Raw genomic sequence first — 18,317 nt, 5'->3', positions numbered from 1 at the left:
CATCCTTGTAGAAGAACTTATCTGTATTATCTTAAGGCCACCATAAGTATAGGTGACTGGAGACCAATGAGCTTTTACTTACTGATACCATCAAGACAAGAAGTCTTTGGCTCGCTAGGCTGATGTAAGTTAATGTAGACGGTAAAGCTCACGGGCTGCAGAACACGAGGTAATGATGCAGCTAAGGGATAAAAGCAAGAGTAACGCAAAGTTATGCAGACCAAAGTTATGATTATCCTGCTATTGAGCTCAGCAGCTGTTAACGCGAGGTTTCCCGCAGTCTTCACATCATCCCATGTGTTGGCTCGAGTATCATTTCCTTTAATCATTTTTAAGTACAAGGCTTGGCTCCTAGAACTTTCATTCCAGGCACAGAGACAACAGCTCCAAGCTTGTCTCTCATATTCTCTAACAGAAGGGAGCAGTCTGCCCACATTTCCTGGGCCAAGGGGCTCTCCTGGGCCAGACAGGCCCATGTCTGGCAGGGCTTGGAGCTGGAGATCAGCGGCCAGATGGCCCAAGACCCAAAGACTTTAACTAGCTGTTGTCTAGTGTGTTTTCTACAGCGGTTCCTGCAGAGTATCTGGTCCACACAGGGTTCCCGGGGGGGGCAACAGCTCCCCCACCAGCTTCTTTGGGTCGCCCAGTGAGTGCAGCGATGGGAAACCGTGACAGGAGGGCTGGGAAAGGCGGTCACCTGTCTGTCCTCGGCTTCACCAGTACAAACACGGCTTTTCCAATGAAAATTTGGAAATGAACAAACACACGATTACAATTCCTTATTTTATTAAATGGGATTGGAAAAAAACTTCCAATAAATAAAAGCCTCAAAAGGGTAAATCTTCAGCATTCATGTACAGTAGAAAAAGAGTCAAGTCCCCAGCCCAGAGCACTCCTGGGAACACCCACCCGCCCCCCACAAAAAACCCGGTTACAGAGACAGTCAGAGAGCTCCTGGGCACCCCCCCACGTTACAGAGACAGTCAGAGAGCTCCTGGGCACCCCCCACGTTACAGAGACAGTCAGAGAGCTCCTGGGCACCCCTCCACGTTACAGAGACAGTCAGAGAGCTCCTGGGCACCCCTCACGTTACAGAGACAGTCAGAGAGCTCCTGGGCACCCCTCACGTTACAGAGACAATCAGAGAGCTCCTGGGCACCCCTCCACGTTACAGAGACAGTCAGAGAGCTCCTGGGCACCCCCCCACGTTACAGAGACAGTCAGAGAGCTCCTGGGCACCCCCCACGTTACAGAGACAGTCAGAGAGCTCCTGGGCACCCTCCACGTTACAGAGACAGTCAGAGAGCTCCTGGGCACCCCTCACGTTACAGAGACAGTCAGAGAGCTCCTGGGCACCCCTCCACGTTACAGAGACAGTCAGAGAGCTCCTGGGCACCCTCCACGTTACAGAGACAGTCAGAGAGCTCCTGGGCACCCCTCCACGTTACAGAGACAATCAGAGAGCTCCTGGGCACCCCCCACATTACAGAGACAGTCAGAGAGCTCCTGGGCACCCCTCCACGTTACAGAGACAGTCAGAGAGCTCCTGGGAACCCCTCCACGTTACAGAGACAATCAGAGAGCTCCTGGGAACCCCTCCACGTTACAGAGACAATCAGAGAGCTCCTGGGCACCCCTCCACGTTACAGAGACAGTCAGAGAGCTCCTGGGCACCCCTCCACGTTACAGAGACAATCAGAGAGCTCCTGGGCACCCTCCACGTTACAGAGACAGTCAGAGAGCTCCTGGGCACCCCTCCACGTTACAGAGACAATCAGAGAGCTCCTGGGCACACCCCACATTACAGAGACAGTCAGAGAGCTCCTGGGCACCCCCCACATTACAGAGACAGTCAGAGAGCTCCTGGGCACCCTCCACGTTACAGAGACAGTCAGAGAGCTCCTGGGCACCCCTCCACGTTACAGAGACAATCAGAGAGCTCCTGGGCACCCCTCCACGTTACAGAGACAGTCAGAGAGCTCCTGGGCACCCCTCCACGTTACAGAGACAGTCAGAGAGCTCCTGGGCACCCTCCACGTTACAGAGACAATCAGAGAGCTCCTGGGCACCCCCCACGTTACAGAGACAGTCAGAGAGCTCCTGGGCACCCCCCACGTTACAGAGACAGTCAGAGAGCTCCTGGGCACCCCCCACATTACAGAGACAGTCAGAGAGCTCCTGGGCACCCCTCACGTTACAGAGACAGTCAGAGAGCTCCTGGGCACCCCTCCACGTTACAGAGACAGTCAGAGAGCTCCTGGGCACCCCCCACGTTACAGAGACAGTCAGAGAGCTCCTGGGCACCCCTCCACGTTACAGAGACAGTCAGAGAGCTCCTGGGCACCCCTCCACGTTACAGAGACAGTCAGAGAGCTCCTGGGCACCCCCCACGTTACAGAGACAGTCAGAGAGCTCCTGGGCACCCCTCACATTACAGAGACAGTCAGAGAGCTCCTGGGCACCCTCCACGTTACAGAGACAGTCAGAGAGCTCCTGGGCACCCCTCCACGTTACAGAGACAGTCAGAGAGCTCCTGGGCACCCCTCACATTACAGAGACAGTCAGAGAGCTCCTGGGCACCCTCCATGTTACAGAGACAGTCAGAGAGCTCCTGGGCACTCTCCATGTTACAGAGACAGTCAGAGAGCTCCTGGGCACCCCTCCACGTTACAGAGACAGTCAGAGAGCTCCTGGGCACGCCTCCACGTTACAGAGACAGTCAGAGAGCTCCTGGGCACCCCTCACATTACAGAGACAGTCAGAGAGCTCCTGGGCACCCCTCCACGTTACAGAGACAGTCAGAGAGCTCCTGGGCACCCTCCACGTTACAGAGACAGTCAGAGAGCTCCTGGGCACCCCCCACATTACAGAGACAGTCAGAGAGCTCCTGGGCACCCCTCCACGTTACAGAGACAGTCAGAGAGCTCCTGGGCACCCCTCCACGTTACAGAGACAGTCAGAGAGCTCCTGGGCACCCCCCACGTTACAGAGACAGTCAGAGAGCTCCTGGGCACCCTCCACGTTACAGAGACAGTCAGAGAGCTCCTGGGCACCCTCCACGTTACAGAGACAGTCAGAGAGCTCCTGGGCACCCCTCCACGTTACAGAGACAGTCAGAGAGCTCCTGGGCACCCCCCACATTACAGAGACAGTCAGAGAGCTCCTGGGCACCCCAAACGTTACAGAGACAGTCAGAGAGCTCCTGGGCACCCCTCCACGTTACAGAGACAGTCAGAGAGCTCCTGGGCACCCCTCCACGTTACAGAGACAGTCAGAGAGCTCCTGGGCACCCCTCACATTACAGAGACAGTCAGAGAGCTCCTGGGCACCCTCCACGTTACAGAGACAGTCAGAGAGCTCCTGGGCACCCCTCCACGTTACAGAGACAGTCAGAGAGCTCCTGGGCACCCTCCACGTTACAGAGACAGTCAGAGAGCTCCTGGGCACCCTCCACGTTACAGAGACAGTCAGAGAGCTCCTGGGCACCCCTCCACGTTACAGAGACAGTCAGAGAGCTCCTGGGCACCCTCCACGTTACAGAGACAGTCAGAGAGCTCCTGGGCACCCTCCACGTTACAGAGACAGTCAGAGAGCTCCTGGGCACCCTCCACGTTACAGAGACAGTCAGAGAGCTCCTGGGCACCCCTCCACGTTACAGAGACAGTCAGAGAGCTCCTGGGCACCCTCCACGTTACAGAGACAGTCAGAGAGCTCCTGGGCACCCCCCACGTTACAGAGACAGTCAGAGAGCTCCTGGGCACCCCTCCACGTTACAGAGACAGTCAGAGAGCTCCTGGGCACCCTCCATGTTACAGAGACAGTCAGAGAGCTCCTGGGCACCCCTCCACGTTACAGAGACAGTCAGAGAGCTCCTGGGCACCCCTCCACGTTACAGAGACAGTCAGAGAGCTCCTGGGCACCCTCCACGTTACAGAGACAGTCAGAGAGCTCCTGGGCACCCCCCACGTTACAGAGACAGTCAGAGAGCTCCTGGGCACCCCTCCACGTTACAGAGACAGTCAGAGAGCTCCTGGGCACCCCCCACGTTACAGAGACAGTCAGAGAGCTCCTGGGCACCCCCCACGTTACAGAGACAGTCAGAGAGCTCCTGGGCACCCCTCCACGTTACAGAGACAGTCAGAGAGCTCCTGGGCACCCTCCACGTTACAGAGACAGTCAGAGAGCTCCTGGGCACCCCTCACGTTACAGAGACAGTCAGAGAGCTCCTGGGCACCCCTCCACGTTACAGAGACACCCAGAGAGCTCCTGGGCACACCCCCACCCACCCCGGGTTAGAGACACCCAGAGAGCTCCTGGGAATCACCCACCCACCCCGGGTTACAGAGACACCCAGACAGCTCCTGGCAACACACGCCCCCTCCCGGGTTACAGAGACAGTCAGAACTGGTCAGCCCAACCAAGCAGAGCTACCACCTTGGACATTTATTTAAAAAAAAAAAGTTTTTTTTATATATATATATAAAAAGCTGGCACAATGATGTGTTATTTCCTTTGATCAAGAATCTGTACAGGCACACGAGGTGATCCAGGGAGAACAGCACCGGGTCACCTGGAGGTTGGCATCACGATCAGTCAGTTTCTCGCCCAGGGGACTGAGGCGCTCACACAGTCCAGCCCCCTCTCCAGAGCTACTGCTGCCTCCGGTAGCTGTTCATGTCGTGAGTTGCTTGATCCACCTGCTGGTGGTAACCCTCCAGTCTGCTCCGTAGCTTTTCACACAACTGAAGAAACAAGGGCAAGTCTGTTACATTCCCATGAGGGGCTTTCGCATGAGATACAGCACATATCAATGAGCAAGGGCGAGTCTCGGGTATGTTCCCAGGAGAAATTTATTCAGGGAACAGGCTGCAGCGTTTTATTTAAAACAAGTTTAAAGTAGCTGTTATCTGGAATGAGTGGGGAGCAGCACATTAAGGGTTCAAGGGACTGGCTGCTCCTCCCTCCTGTAGTTAGGACAGAATTGCGCATACTTGCACTGTTACACCTGGGAGATTTGTTTGGCCTCTCATTTTAATGACACAGCCTCTACTGATGACAATCATCTATGTCTGGCAGGCAGTCCCGTTCACACTCACCCTCATGTTATTCATGTTGCTCTGGTTCTCTCCGAGCGCTTGCAGTAACTGGTCGATGGCTGTGTAAGGAAGCCAAACAAGTGGAGCGGTAGCTGACAGCGGCCTCTGCAACAAGAAGATTTCAGCATCATTATGGTCTCCTCTCAAAGCCGTGTCGCGGGCAGCACCGAGTACCGACAGATAAGAGCGATAGGTTTCACAGGAATTTGCCCTATTGATACATTTGCTTCTGAAGAACAGAGAGAGATTTCTCAGATAAACATTTTGTAATGGGGCTTCAAGTAATATCTCTGACCAGGGAGGGCCATAGTGCCCAAAAGTCCCTGTTCCCTGTGCTCCGTGGATTGTCAGAGTTATTTTACCTCAGTTTGTAAAGTTGACTGTGGGGGGGAAAAGGGAAACCAGGCAGAAAATTCAATCTGGAAATAAACTCAGCCAGAACTCACTGAATGAAAGGCGAGAGAGAGCAAGCACACGTGTGGAAAAAAAGGAGAGAAGTGAGGGGAGCTGCCTAAAGAAAAAAGAAACCATTAAAAAATGAAAAGTCAAGAAAATAGAGCAGCTGGGGCTTCAGTTTGACATCTTCTCTGAACAATGGCTACTGCAACACGGCGCCCCCCCCCCCCCCCCCCCCAACGGCATCGACAGCGCGGCACTCTCTCGCGGCACCGACAGCGCGGCACTCTCTCGCGGCACTCTCGCGCGGCACCGACAGCGCGGCACTCTCGCGCGGCACCGACAGCGCGGCACCGACAGCGCGGCACCGACAGCGCGGCACCGACAGCGCGGCACCGACAGCGCGGCACTCTCTCGCGGCACCGACAGCGCGGCACTCTCTCGCGGCACCGACAGCGCGACACTATCTCGCGGTACCGACAGCGTGACACTCTCTCGCGGTTCTGTAGTGAAGAGTCAGACCACATCACTGTTGTCCAATACAAATCACCAACTAGCCACAGATGTGTCCACGGCAACACCATTGTAGCCACATGCACTAATTTTAGTAGAAAACCCCTTGCACACAAAACATCGAGCACCATTCAGTAACGTAGGAAGTAAAGCACAACAATCAAAAAATACACATTGCTCATCATCTTACCATTTTATCAGAAACACACAAAAAGTTTAAATTTCACATCCACAGGCAGTGCGAAATGGGAGTATTGAGATAACAAGCCCAATGACGGTGTCCAACACTCAATTTTTATTTACTAATCAGAAATGCAAATGTCCCAATTCCAAATGCCCAATTAGCTACATGCGGCTCGTGGCCATCGTATCGGACAAGCCTGGCCTAGATTACGTGCTCAAATTCTGGAGTGGGGCTTCAATCCATGACTCAGAGACCAGAGTGCGACCACTGAGCCAAGGGAGCACTGCAGGGCATATCTCACCCCTGGGTTGAACACAAGACAAGTTCATATCTTCAAGAGCGATCTTCAATCAATGCACCGACACCAGGGACCCTCCAGGGAAGGAGCTGGGAGTTCGTGTGCACCTTAGCCTGGCTTGCTGGAGAGGTGCATTGGGACAGTTTGTTTCCACCCAGGCGAAGGAGCAATGGTTGCAGGTGGCGCTTGTTGTTGAGCTCATTACATAGGTGCCCACACAGTTGTGGTGTAGTTTCATGTTCAACCCCGGGCTTTCCTTACAGCGGTTGGAGTCGGGAGCGGAGACCAGTGAGCCGAGGCCCGGTGAGTATAAAAACTCACTTTCGCGGGCTTTCCTCACAGCGGTTGGAGTTGGGAGCTGAGAGACCAGTGAGCCGAGGCCCGGTGAGTACAAAAACTCACTTTTGCGGGCTTTCCTCACAGCGGTTGGAGTCGGGAGCTGAGAGACCAGTGAGCCGAGGCCCGGTGAGTATAAAAACTCACTTTCGCGGGCTTTCCTCACAGCGGTTGGAGTCGGGAGCTGAGAGACCAGTGAGCCGAGGCCCGGTGAGTATAAAAACTCACTTTCGCGGGCTTTCCTCACAGCGGTTGGAGTCAGGAGCTGAGAGACCAGTGAGCCGAGGCCCGGTGAGTATAAAAACTCACTTTCGCGGGCTTTCCGTACAGCGGTTGGAGTCGGGAGCGGAGACCAGTGAGCCGAGGCCCGGTGAGTATAAAAACTCACTTTCACGGGCTTTCCTTACAGCGGTTGGAGTCGGGAGCTGAGACCAGGGAGCCGAGGCCCGGTGAGTATAAAAACTCACTTTCGCGGGCTTTCCTTACAGTGGTTGGAGTCGGGAGCTGAGAGACCAGTGAGCCGAGGCCCGGTGAGTACAAAAACTCACTTTCGCGGGCTTTCCTCACAGCGGTTGGAGTCGGGAGCTGAGAGACCAGTGAGCCGAGGCCCGGTGAGTATAAAAACTCACTTTCGCGGGCTTTCCTCACAGCGGTTGGAGTCGGGAGCTGAGAGACCAGTGAGCCGAGGCCCGGTGAGTATAAAAACTCACTTTCGCGGGCTTTCCTCACAGCGGTTGGAGTCAGGAGCTGAGAGACCAGTGAGCCGAGGCCCGGTGAGTATAAAAACTCACTTTCGCGGGCTTTCCGTACAGCGGTTGGAGTCGGGAGCGGAGACCAGTGAGCCGAGGCCCGGTGAGTATAAAAACTCACTTTCACGGGCTTTCCTTCCAGCGGTTGGAGTCGGGAGCTGAGACCAGTGAGCCGAGGCCCGGTGAGTATAAAAACTCACTTTCGCGGGCTTTCCTCACATTGGTTGGAGTCGGGAGCTGAGAGACCAGTGAGCCTAGGCCCGGTGAGTATAAAAACTCACTCTCGCGAGCTTTCCTCACAGCGGTTGGAGTCGGGAGCTGAGAGACCATTGAGCCGAGGCCCTGTGAGTATAAAAACTCACTTTCACGGGCTTTCCTCACAGCGGTTGGAGTCGGGAGCTGAGAGACCAGTGAGCCGAGGCCCGGTGAGTACAAAAACTCACTTTCGCGGGCTTTCTTCACAGCGGTTGGAGTCGGGAGCTGAGAGACCAGTGAGCCGAGGCCCGGTGAGTATAAAAACTCACTTTCGCGGGCTTTCCTCACAGCGGTTGGAGTCAGGAGCTGAGAGACCAGTGAGCCGAGGCCCGGTGAGTATAAAAACTCACTTTCGCGGGCTTTCCGTACAGCGGTTGGAGTCGGGAGCGGAGACCAGTGAGCCGAGGCCCGGTGAGTATAAAAACTCACTTTCACGGGCTTTCCTTACAGCGGTTGGAGTCGGGAGCTGAGACCAGTGAGCCGAGGCCCGGTGAGTATAAAAACTCACTTTCGCGGGCTTTCCTCACAGCGGTTGGAGTCGGGAGCTGAGAGACCAGTGAGCCGAGGCCCGGTGAGTATAAAAACTCACTTTCGCGGGCTTTCCTCACAGCGGTTGGAGTCAGGAGCTGAGAGACCAGTGAGCCGAGGCCCGGTGAGTATAAAAACTCACTTTCGCGGGCTTTCCGTACAGCGGTTGGAGTCGGGAGCGGAGACCAGTGAGCCGAGGCCCGGTGAGTATAAAAACTCACTTTCACGGGCTTTCCTTCCAGCGGTTGGAGTCGGGAGCTGAGACCAGTGAGCCGAGGCCCGGTGAGTATAAAAACTCACTTTCGCGGGCTTTCCTCACATTGGTTGGAGTCGGGAGCTGAGAGACCAGTGAGCCTAGGCCCGGTGAGTATAAAAACTCACTCTCGCGAGCTTTCCTCACAGCGGTTGGAGTCGGGAGCTGAGAGACCATTGAGCCGAGGCCCTGTGAGTATAAAAACTCACTTTCACGGGCTTTCCTCACAGCGGTTGGAGTCGGGAGCTGAGACCAGTGAGCCGAGGCCCGGTGAGTATAAAAACTCACTTTTGCGGGCTTTCCTCACAGTGGTTGGAGTCGGGAGCGGAGACCAATCTCAGACTGGCGGTGGCATTCCAGAGCCACGTCACGATTCGGAACGTGACGCGGGCAGGAGGGAGCAGCTGATTGGGAGAGTACGGCCAGGTTAGTTTGACAGTTAGGGTTCATAGTTTGTATAATTTAGAAGGTCTTAATTTTTTTTGGTGTGGTCATAGTTTCTAGTGCTAGTAACCAAGGGCCCTTGAGTATATCATTTAATTGGTGGTATTCAATTGATTTAAGTTAATTTAAATTAATTAAAGGGTAAGTCATGGCAGCACAGCTCGGCCCCGTGGTATGCCCCTCCTGCGCTATGTGGGAAATTAGGGACACTTCCTGTGTCCCTGACGACCATGTGTGCAGGAAGTGTGTCCAGCTGCAGCTACTGGCAGACCGCATTGCGGCGCTGGAGCTGCGATTGGATACATACTGGAGCATTCGTGATGCTGAGGAGGTCGTGGATATCACGTTTAATCAGTTGGTCACACCGCAGGTAAAGGTTGCACAGGCAGAAAGGGAATGGGTGACCACCAGGCAGAGTAGTAGGCGCAGGCAGGTAGTGCAGGAGTCCCCTGTGGTCATCCCCCTCTCAAACAGATATACCACTTTGGATACTGTTGGGGGGGGGGAATGGCTTACCAGGGGAAGGCAGTAGCAGCCAACTTCCTGGCACCGGGGTGGTTCTGTTGCACAGGACGGGAGGAAAAAGAGGGGTAGAGCTATAGTAATAGGGGATTCTATTGTAAGGGGAATAGATAGGCATTTCTGCGGCCGCAAACGAGACTCCAGGATGGTGTGTTGTCTCCCTGGTGCAAGGGTCAAGGATGTCTCAGAGCGGCTGCAGAACATTTTGGAAGGGGAGGGTGAACAGCCAGTTGTCGTGGTGCATATAGGTACCAACGATATAGGTAAAAAAAACGGGATGAGGTCCTAAAAGCTGAATATAGGGAGTTAGGAAGTAAATTAAAAAATAGGACCTCAAAAGGTAGTAATCTCAGGATTGCTACCAGTGCCACGTGCTAGTCAGTAGAAATAGAAGGATATTTCAGATGAATATGTGGCTAGAGGAATGGTGCAAGGGGGAGGGATTCAAATTCCTGGGGCATTGGAACCGGTTCTGGGGGAGGTGGGACCAGTACAAACCGGACGGTTTGTACCTGGGCAGGACTGGGACCGATGTCCTAGGGGGAGTGTTTGCTAGTGCTCTGGGGGAGGGTTTAAACTAAAATGGCAGGGGGTTGGGAACTTGAGCAGGGAGACAGAGGAAAGGAAAACAAGGATAGAAGCAAAAGACAGGAAGGAGAAAAACAAAGGTGGCAGTCAGAGAAATCAAGGGTTTAAATCAAACATGGCCACAGTAAATAATAATTCTAAAAGGTCTAAGAGCGTTAAAAAAACAAGCTTGAAGGCTTTGTGTCTTAATGCGAGGAGCATTCGTAATAAGGTGGATGAATTACCTGCGCAAATAGAGGTAAACGAATATGATATGATTGGGATTACGGAAACATGGCTCCAGGGTGGCCAAGGCTGGGAACTAAACATCCAGGGGTATTCAATATTCAGGAAAGACAGGCAAAAAGGAAAAGGAGGTGGGGTAGCATTGCTGGTTAAAGAGGGGATTAACGCAATTGTAAGGAAGGATATTAGCTCTGATGATGTGGAATCTGTATGGGTAGAACTGAGAAATACCAAGGGGCAGAAAACGTTAGTGGGAGTGGTATATAGACCGCCAAACAGTAATGCGGAGGTTGGGGATGGCATTAAAAGGGAAATTAGAGAAGCATGCAATAAGGGCACAGCAGTTATCATGGGTGACTTTAATCGACATATAGATTGGGCTAACCAAATTAGTAACAATACTGTGGAGGAGGAATTCCTGGAGTGTATACGAGATGGTTTCCTCAATATGTCGAGGAACCAACTAGAGATCAGGCCATCTTAGACTGGGTATTATGTAATGAGAAAGGATTAATTAGCAATCTTGTGCGAGGCTCCTTGGGTCGGAGCGATCATAATATGATAGAATTCTTCATTAAGATGGAGAGTGAAGTAGTTGACTCAGAGACTAGGGTCCTGAATTTAAATAAAGGAAACTACGATGGTATGAGGCGCGAGTTGGGTAGGATTGATTGGGGAATGTCACTCAAAGGGTTGACGGTGGAGAGGCAATGGCAAACATTCAAAGATCGCATGGATGAACTATAGAATTTGTTCATCCCAGTTTGGCATAAAAATAAAACAAAAAAGGTGACTCAACCGTGGCTAACAAGGGAAATTAGGGATAGGATAAGATCCAAGGAGAGGACATATAAATTGGCCAGAAAAAGCAGTAAACCTGAGGATTGGGAGCTGTTTAGGATTCAACAAAGGAGGACAAAAGGATTAATTAAGAAGGGGAAAATAGAGTATGAGAGTAAGCTTTCAGGGAACATAAAAACTGACTGTAAAAGTTTTTATAGATATGTAAAGAGAAAAAGATTGGTGAAGTCAAGCGTAGGTCCCCTGCAGTCAGAATCAGGGGAATTTATCATGGGGAACAAAGAAACGGCAGACCAATTAAATACATGCTTTGGTTCTGTCTTCACAAAGGAGGACACAAATAACCTCCCAGAGATGTCGGGGAACATAGGGTCTAATGAGAGGGAGGAACTGAAAGAAATCAGTATTTGTAGGGAAATGGTGTTGGGGAAATTAACGGGATTGAAGGCCGATAAATCCCCAGGGCCTGATAATCTACATCCTAGGGTACTTAAGGAAGTGGCCCTAGAAATAGTAGATGCATTGCTGGTCATCTTCCAAAATTCGATAGACTCTGGAACAGTACCCGTGGATTGGAGTGTAGCGAATGTTACCCCACTATTCAAAAAAGGTGGTAGAGAGAAAACGGGGAATTATAGACCGGTAAGCCGGACATCGGTAGTGGGGAAAATGCTAGAGTCCATTATAAAAGATGTAATAGCAGAGCACTTGGAAAACAGTGACAGGATCGGACAAAGTCAACATGGATTTACAAAAGGTAAATCATGCTTGACTAATCTACTGGAATTTTTTGAGGATGTAACTGGTAAAATAGATAAGGGAGAACCAGTGGATGTGGTGTATTTGGACTTTCAGAAGGCTTTCGATAAGGTCCCGCATAAGAGATTAGCGTGTAAAGTTAAGGCACATGGGATTGGGGGCAAGGTATTGACTTGGATAGAGAACTGGTTGGCAGACAGAAAGCAGAGAGTTGGAATAAACGGGTCTTTTTCCGAGTGGCAGGCAGTGACTACTGTGGGGTACCGCAAGGATCGGTCCTAGGACCCCAGCTATTCACAATATGTATTAATGATCTGGACGAGGGAACTAGATGTAATATCTCCAAGTTTGCAGACGACACAAAGCTGGGTGGGCGTGTGTGCTGTGAGGAGGATGCCAAGAAATTCCAGTATGATTTGGACAGGTTGGGTGATTGGGCAGACGCATGGCAGATGCAATATAACGTGGATAAATGCGAGGTTATCCACTTTGGTGTCAAAAACAGGAAGGCAGATTATTATCTGAATGGCAATAGATTGGGAGAAGGGGAAGTGCAATGAGACCTGGGTGTCCTTGTGCACCAGTCGCTGAAGGTAAGCATGCAGGTGCAGCAGGCGGTTAAGAAGGCAAATGGTATGTTGGCCTTCGTAGCAAGAGGGTTCGAGTGCAGGAACAAGGATGTCTTGCTGCAGTTGTACAGGGCCTTGGTGAGGCCACACCTTGAGTATTGTGTGCAGTTTTGGTCGCCTTATCTGAGGAAGGATGTTCTTGCCATGGAGGGAGTTCAGCGAAGATTCACCAGGCTGATACCTGGGATGGCAGGAATGACGTATGAGGAGAGATTGGGTCGATTGGGCTTATACTCGCTGGAGTTCAGAAGAATGAGAGGGGATCTCATTGAAACTTATAAAATTCTAACAGAACTAGACAGACTAGATGCAGGAAGGATGTTCCCGATGGTCGGGGAGTCCAGAACCAGTGGTCACAGTCTAAGGATAAGGGGTAAGCCATTTAGGACAGAGATGAGGACGAATTTCTTCACCCAGAGAGTGGTGAACCTGTGGAATTCTCTACCACAGAAGGCAGTTGAGGCCAATTCATTAAATATATTCAAGAAGGAGTTGGATATATTTCTTAAGGCTAAAGGGATCAAGGGATATGGGGAGAAAGCAGGGACAGGGTACTGAATTTGGATGATCAGCCATGATCTCGTTGAATGGCGGAGCAGGCTCGAGGGGCCGAATGGCCCACTCCTGCTCCTATCTTCTATGTTTCTATCACTGTAACTGTCCCAATGCACTTCTCCAGGAACCAAGGTTCGGGGGGTACACACAAGCTGCCAGCTTCTTCCCCAGAGGGCTTCTCCTGGTATCGGAGTGTCTGCTTTAGATTCCTGCTTTACCTACCAGACTGAATGAATTGTTAATCCCGAGAGCAGTCACTTGTTAAGGGCCCTTTACACACTTCAGTCTCGGCGTGTGCCTTTTAAAGGGGCTATACTTTGTTTACTTGTATTCTCGTTCCTGCTTTCTGCTCATTATTGCTGCAGAGGGGAATTTGCTCGGAGCAGTGACCATTATATTTGGGCCCTACACCCAGAAGGTGGCATCTCCAGCGACACCGACGCCAGGGACCCTCCAGGGAAGGAGCTGGGAGTTCGTGTGCACCTTAGCCTGGCTTGCTGGAGAGGTGCATTGGGACAGTTTGTTTCCACCCAGGCGAAGGAGCAATGGTTGCAGGTGGAGCTTGTTGTTGAGCTCATTGCATAGCTGCCCTCGCAGTTGCGATGTAGTTTCATGTTCAACCCTGGGATACAGCTATCACCTGAAGTACCTCTGAGCTAGGGCTTGGGGTGTAACTGGATTATTCTTAACCTGCTTCCCCCACACCTTGGACTCTAGACCCCTGCATTACTACAACCCCCCCCATCTCCTGGGTTGGAGACGAGGGATAAGACAGTGGGACTGGAGTGACTTAAAAAAAAATTCATTCCTGGGATGTGGGCGTCGCTGGCAAACCAGCATTTATTGCCCATCCCTAATTGCCCTTGAGAAGGTGGTGGTGAGCTGCCTTCTTGAACCGCTGCAGTCTGTGTGGTGAAAGTACTCCCACAATGCTGTTAGGGAGGGAGTTCCAGGATTTTGACCCAGCGATGATGAAGGATCGGCGATATATTTCTAAGTCACGATGGTGTGCAACTTGGAGGGGAACCTGGAGGTGATGGTGTTCCCATGCGCCTGCTGCCCTTGTCCTTCTAGGTGGAAGAGGTCGCGGGTTTGGGAGGTGCCACCGAAGAAGCCTTGGCGAGTTGCTGCAATGCATCTTGTAGATGGTATACACTGCAGCCACGGTACGTGTGGTGGAGGGAGTGAATGTTTAAGGTGGTGGATGGGGTGCCAATCAAGCGGGCTGCTTTGTCCTGGATGGTGTCGAGCTTCTCGAGTGTTGTTGGAGCTGCACTCATCCAGGCAAGTAGAGAGTATTCCATCACACTCCTTACATGTGCCTTGTAGATGGTGGAAAGGCCTTGGGGAGTCAGGTGGTGAGACACTCGCCGCAGAATACCCAGCCTCTGACCTGCTCTTGTAGCCAGTGTGTGTGTGTGGCTGGTCCAGTTAAGATTCTGGTCAATGATGACCCCCAGGGTGTTGATGTTGGGGGAGTCGGCGATGGTAATGTCATTGAATGTCAAAGGGCAGTGGTTACACTCTCGCTTGTTGGAGATAGTCATTGCCTGGCACTTAAGTGGCAAGTAACATTCGCGCCACACATCAGCCCAAGCCTGAATGTCGTCCAGGTCTTGCTGCATGCGGGCACTCACTGCTTCATTATCTGAGGAGTTGTAAATGGAACTGAACACTGTGCAATCATCAGCAAACATCCCCACGTCTAACCTTATGATGGAGGGAAGGTCATCGATGAAGATGATGATGGTTGGGCCTAGGACACTGCCCCAAGGAACTCCTGCAGTAATGTCCTGGGGCTGTGATAACTGGCCTCCAACAATCATAACCATCTTCCTTTGTGCTAGGTATGACTACAGTTCCTTGCACTCTTGTTGGGTGTTGAGTGACTTGATGACCTCCCCTTATGAACAGACCCTTATGGATTCACTTTTTCCATCCAAAAGGCAGACAATACTGTTGCTCAGTCGAAAGGGAGAGGGTGCCCATGGTGTCCTGGAAGAGACATACCTAGATCCAGAGCAGAAGTTTCATCTGCATTGGGTAGGGCTCTCCCTTTATGCCTCTCACTTCTCAGCTAAGGCTACAGACTTTGGTATTTCCCAGGCATCTCCCGATTATAGTTCTGTGGATTTACCAAGCCTCTGCTTCAAGCACCAGTCTCCCTCATCTCTTCTCTGAACTATCCGATCTCCAAGCACTTCAGGCGCCTCACAACATTGTGTGAGCGTTAACTGTGCGCTCAATCCCAGGGTAGAGTAATTGTCACCGCTCCAGCCAGTGTCACAGTACAATTCCCCACACTGGCCTCCACTGTAAGGCCATATCGTGGGGCCTCCATCATAAGACCATATCGTGGGATGGGGAAATAACGTTTAAAAAGGACTGTGTCTTTTAAAAATAGCTGGTCCCTAATGAGTATTTGCCCTCAAGATTAAAAAAACAAGAAATACACAGATAAACATCTGAAGAGAGAGAGCCTAATGTTTGAGTGGGGACCATTTGTCAGAACGGAAGGAAGAAGATGGGACAATCGCTTCATGGGACGGACTGAAAGAACGAGAGGAGGGAGAACAGGTAAAAGAGTGTGTTTCACATCCTAGCTACAAACGTTTGAAATAGTTGTCAACAGGTGAAGAACGGTGGATGGGATACAACAGCCAGCTAGGGCAGGGCGTGGAAAGACACAGAATAAAATAGCTCCAAAACGGAAGGGACTGTTGTGGAATATGGATGGAAGAATCGGATTGAAAAAGGGGAAGGCAGTTTAGGAGTGAAGCTGCTAAAGTCGATGGTCAGAGTAGAAAGCTGCAGAGTGCCAAGCGAGTTACGATGACCTGGAATGCACTGCCTGAAAGAGTGTCATAGAGTCATAGAGTTTTACAGCACAGAAAGAGGCCTTTCGGCCCATCGTGTCTGCGCCGCCCATCCATCCCTGTCCAGTCTAATCCCATTTTCCAGCATTTGGTCCATAGCCTTGTATGCAATGGCATTTCAAGTGCTCATCCAAATGCTTCTTGAATGTTGTGAGGGTTCCTGCCTCCACCACCCTTTCAGGCATTGAGTTCCACATTCCACATTGGTGGAAACAGATTCAATAATAACTTTAAAAAGGGAATTGGATATGTACTTGTAATGGAGAAATTTGTAGGACTACGAGGAAAGGGCAGAGGAGTGGGACCAATTGGATAGCTCTTTCAAAGAGCCGGCACAGGCACGATGGGCCGAATGGCCTCCTTCTGTGCTGTATGATTCTATGATTAAAGGGCAGATACTGCTTCAGAAGATTGCAATGAGTTTATTCGTAGCAGTGTTGGTTAAAGACAAAGGTTGGAGTGAGAATGGGAAGGGGGTTGAACTGGCGAGTCCCAGGGAAGTGGATCGTGCTTATAGATAGGATGGTTTATCTGTATTTAGTTACTATTCTCAGTGGTATGCTGTCCACCACTGACCCTGAAGAGGGACTCACTGGAGCTGCCATGTGACCAATACCACGGGTATGGTCCATACTCACCTCGATGTTGAAGTACTGGTGTCCTTTTCCCATTAATGCATCAATGTACTCCAGCACCAGATCCACTGCTTCCTCCAAAAGGTCGTAGTTCAGGTACAGCCGTAGGAGACCAGCCACGTCTACTTTCTGTTAAAGGCAAAAACAGTTCAGTTGGCACACTCCTGATACATGCACGCGCGCACACACACACAGCGAGGGGTGAACAAGCTGCTTCTCCTGTAGTTACCCCACCGCCTGCAACTGTCCGCTGAGTATTGGAACGGTCTCCATCAATGGAAGAGGAGAAACAGGGTGTCTACTCCATCCCAGGACAGGTGGAGCGTGCCCCATCATAGCTCCCTTGTGCTCTCCGACCCCAGGTGGGGTGTTGGATCACTCAGTCCGGTATTCCAAAGGCCCCACCTCATCCCTTCCCAAATCTGGTGCTATATTTCCACTTTCTCCTAAAGGCAAAATGACATTCCCTCAGACTACACTTTACAGAACCATATTCGCCCAGGTGGCTCTCAAACATCATGCCAGGGCAGGCAGCCCAGCCACCAACAGTGCCGATAGACTCACTCAGTAAACACCAGCTTTCCCTGCCACAATTAATCCCAAACATCAATAATAGTCCTCTTTTCCCTGCTACAGCCCTTCAGAAGGAAGGTATTTCAGGGCAATGCCACAATACCTGAAGGAGAGCATTCTCAAGTCACAGCACCAACCCTCTGATAGCAGCCTAATTCAGCCACTCCTTAGAGAGACCAGGTCAACCCATATCCCACAATGAACCATGCAAGCTCCTGTTTGTTGACATTTAACTGTTCATTTGGCATCCTGACAATAATCTTGGAACTAACAGACATAGGGAGGGCTGAGATCGGCTGGATAAGAAAATCTTTTATCCACTACATCCTTAACAGGATGCCTTCAATGGGCAGCTTCGACGTTATAACCAGGGTTACATAATTCATGCCCTCCCTCCCCAGCAAGAGATCAATTCTCATTTAAACCATTTGGGACTTCCCTTGAAGAAAGAAATAAGTATCACCCTTGCCTTGTAGCTGTTAATAAGCCAGTTGGGAAGTGGCACTCCATGCGACAGCAGTTTATTAATTACACAGCGATGGTACTGTGAACTTTGAGACTGGTAGCGGTCAAGGTAGGAGAACAGCAACCTCCAGGCTTCATCTGTGGCACTGAGCGGAGACAGAACAGACCATTAAGATAGTTTTGAGAGAGACTCTCCTTTACACAAGGACAAAAATCTTGGACACTCTTGCACTAGGCAAGGAATTAACCAGTCTTACAATGGCCTTCCTTACCCTCAGCCCAATCCAGGACTCACATTTAAAGAGTAATACCATAAAACAGAGGCCCCACATAATTCAGGTGGCTGTTAAGATCCCATGGAACTATTAAAGAGCAAGGCGTTCTCCCAGGATCTTGGCTAGCAACCCTCCCTCAACTAATGGCACTCGTGGTGCAGGATGGTGGTCACGTTTGCCTATTTAACAGTCACTGCATTCCAAAAACACACTCATTGTGTTAAAACATGAATCTGTCCATCACCGAAGAGACCCTGTCCAGTGATTTACAGAGGATGGAGGCCTACTTCCCGCAAAAGACCGTCACCTCAACACCCAACAAGCAAACCAAGCTTTGAAAGTCTCCTTTTGTGGTGCAGAGG

The 18,317-nt window shown here is 51.2% G+C and overlaps 1 protein-coding gene across 2 annotated transcripts in view; it reads right to left on the bottom strand.

Annotated features, from left to right (window-relative positions):
- Window positions 1-764: 764 nt before the first annotated feature.
- Window positions 765-18,317, bottom strand: part of nup160 (nucleoporin 160) — a 145,076-nt gene continuing 127,523 nt past the window's right edge. For both annotated transcript variants that reach the window (XM_086007511.1, XM_086007512.1), the window contains exons 33-36: window positions 17,685-17,826; window positions 16,646-16,771; window positions 5,097-5,201; window positions 765-4,742 (exon numbers count right to left, since the gene is read on the bottom strand). In XM_086007511.1, coding sequence (XP_085863637.1) covers window positions 4,650-4,742; window positions 5,097-5,201; window positions 16,646-16,771; window positions 17,685-17,826 — 466 coding nt within the window. In that variant the 3' untranslated portion in view covers window positions 765-4,649. The remainder of the gene's footprint in view (window positions 4,743-5,096; window positions 5,202-16,645; window positions 16,772-17,684; window positions 17,827-18,317) is intronic.

Source organism: Somniosus microcephalus, chromosome 15 (genome assembly GCF_052327205.1).
Source record: "Somniosus microcephalus isolate GS21.2 chromosome 15, FLI_Smic_1.0, whole genome shotgun sequence".
Classification (NCBI taxonomy): Eukaryota; Metazoa; Chordata; class Chondrichthyes; order Squaliformes; family Somniosidae; genus Somniosus; species Somniosus microcephalus.
Note: the sequence above shows the minus strand (reverse complement) of the source record. Positions and strands in the feature narration are given on the sequence as shown.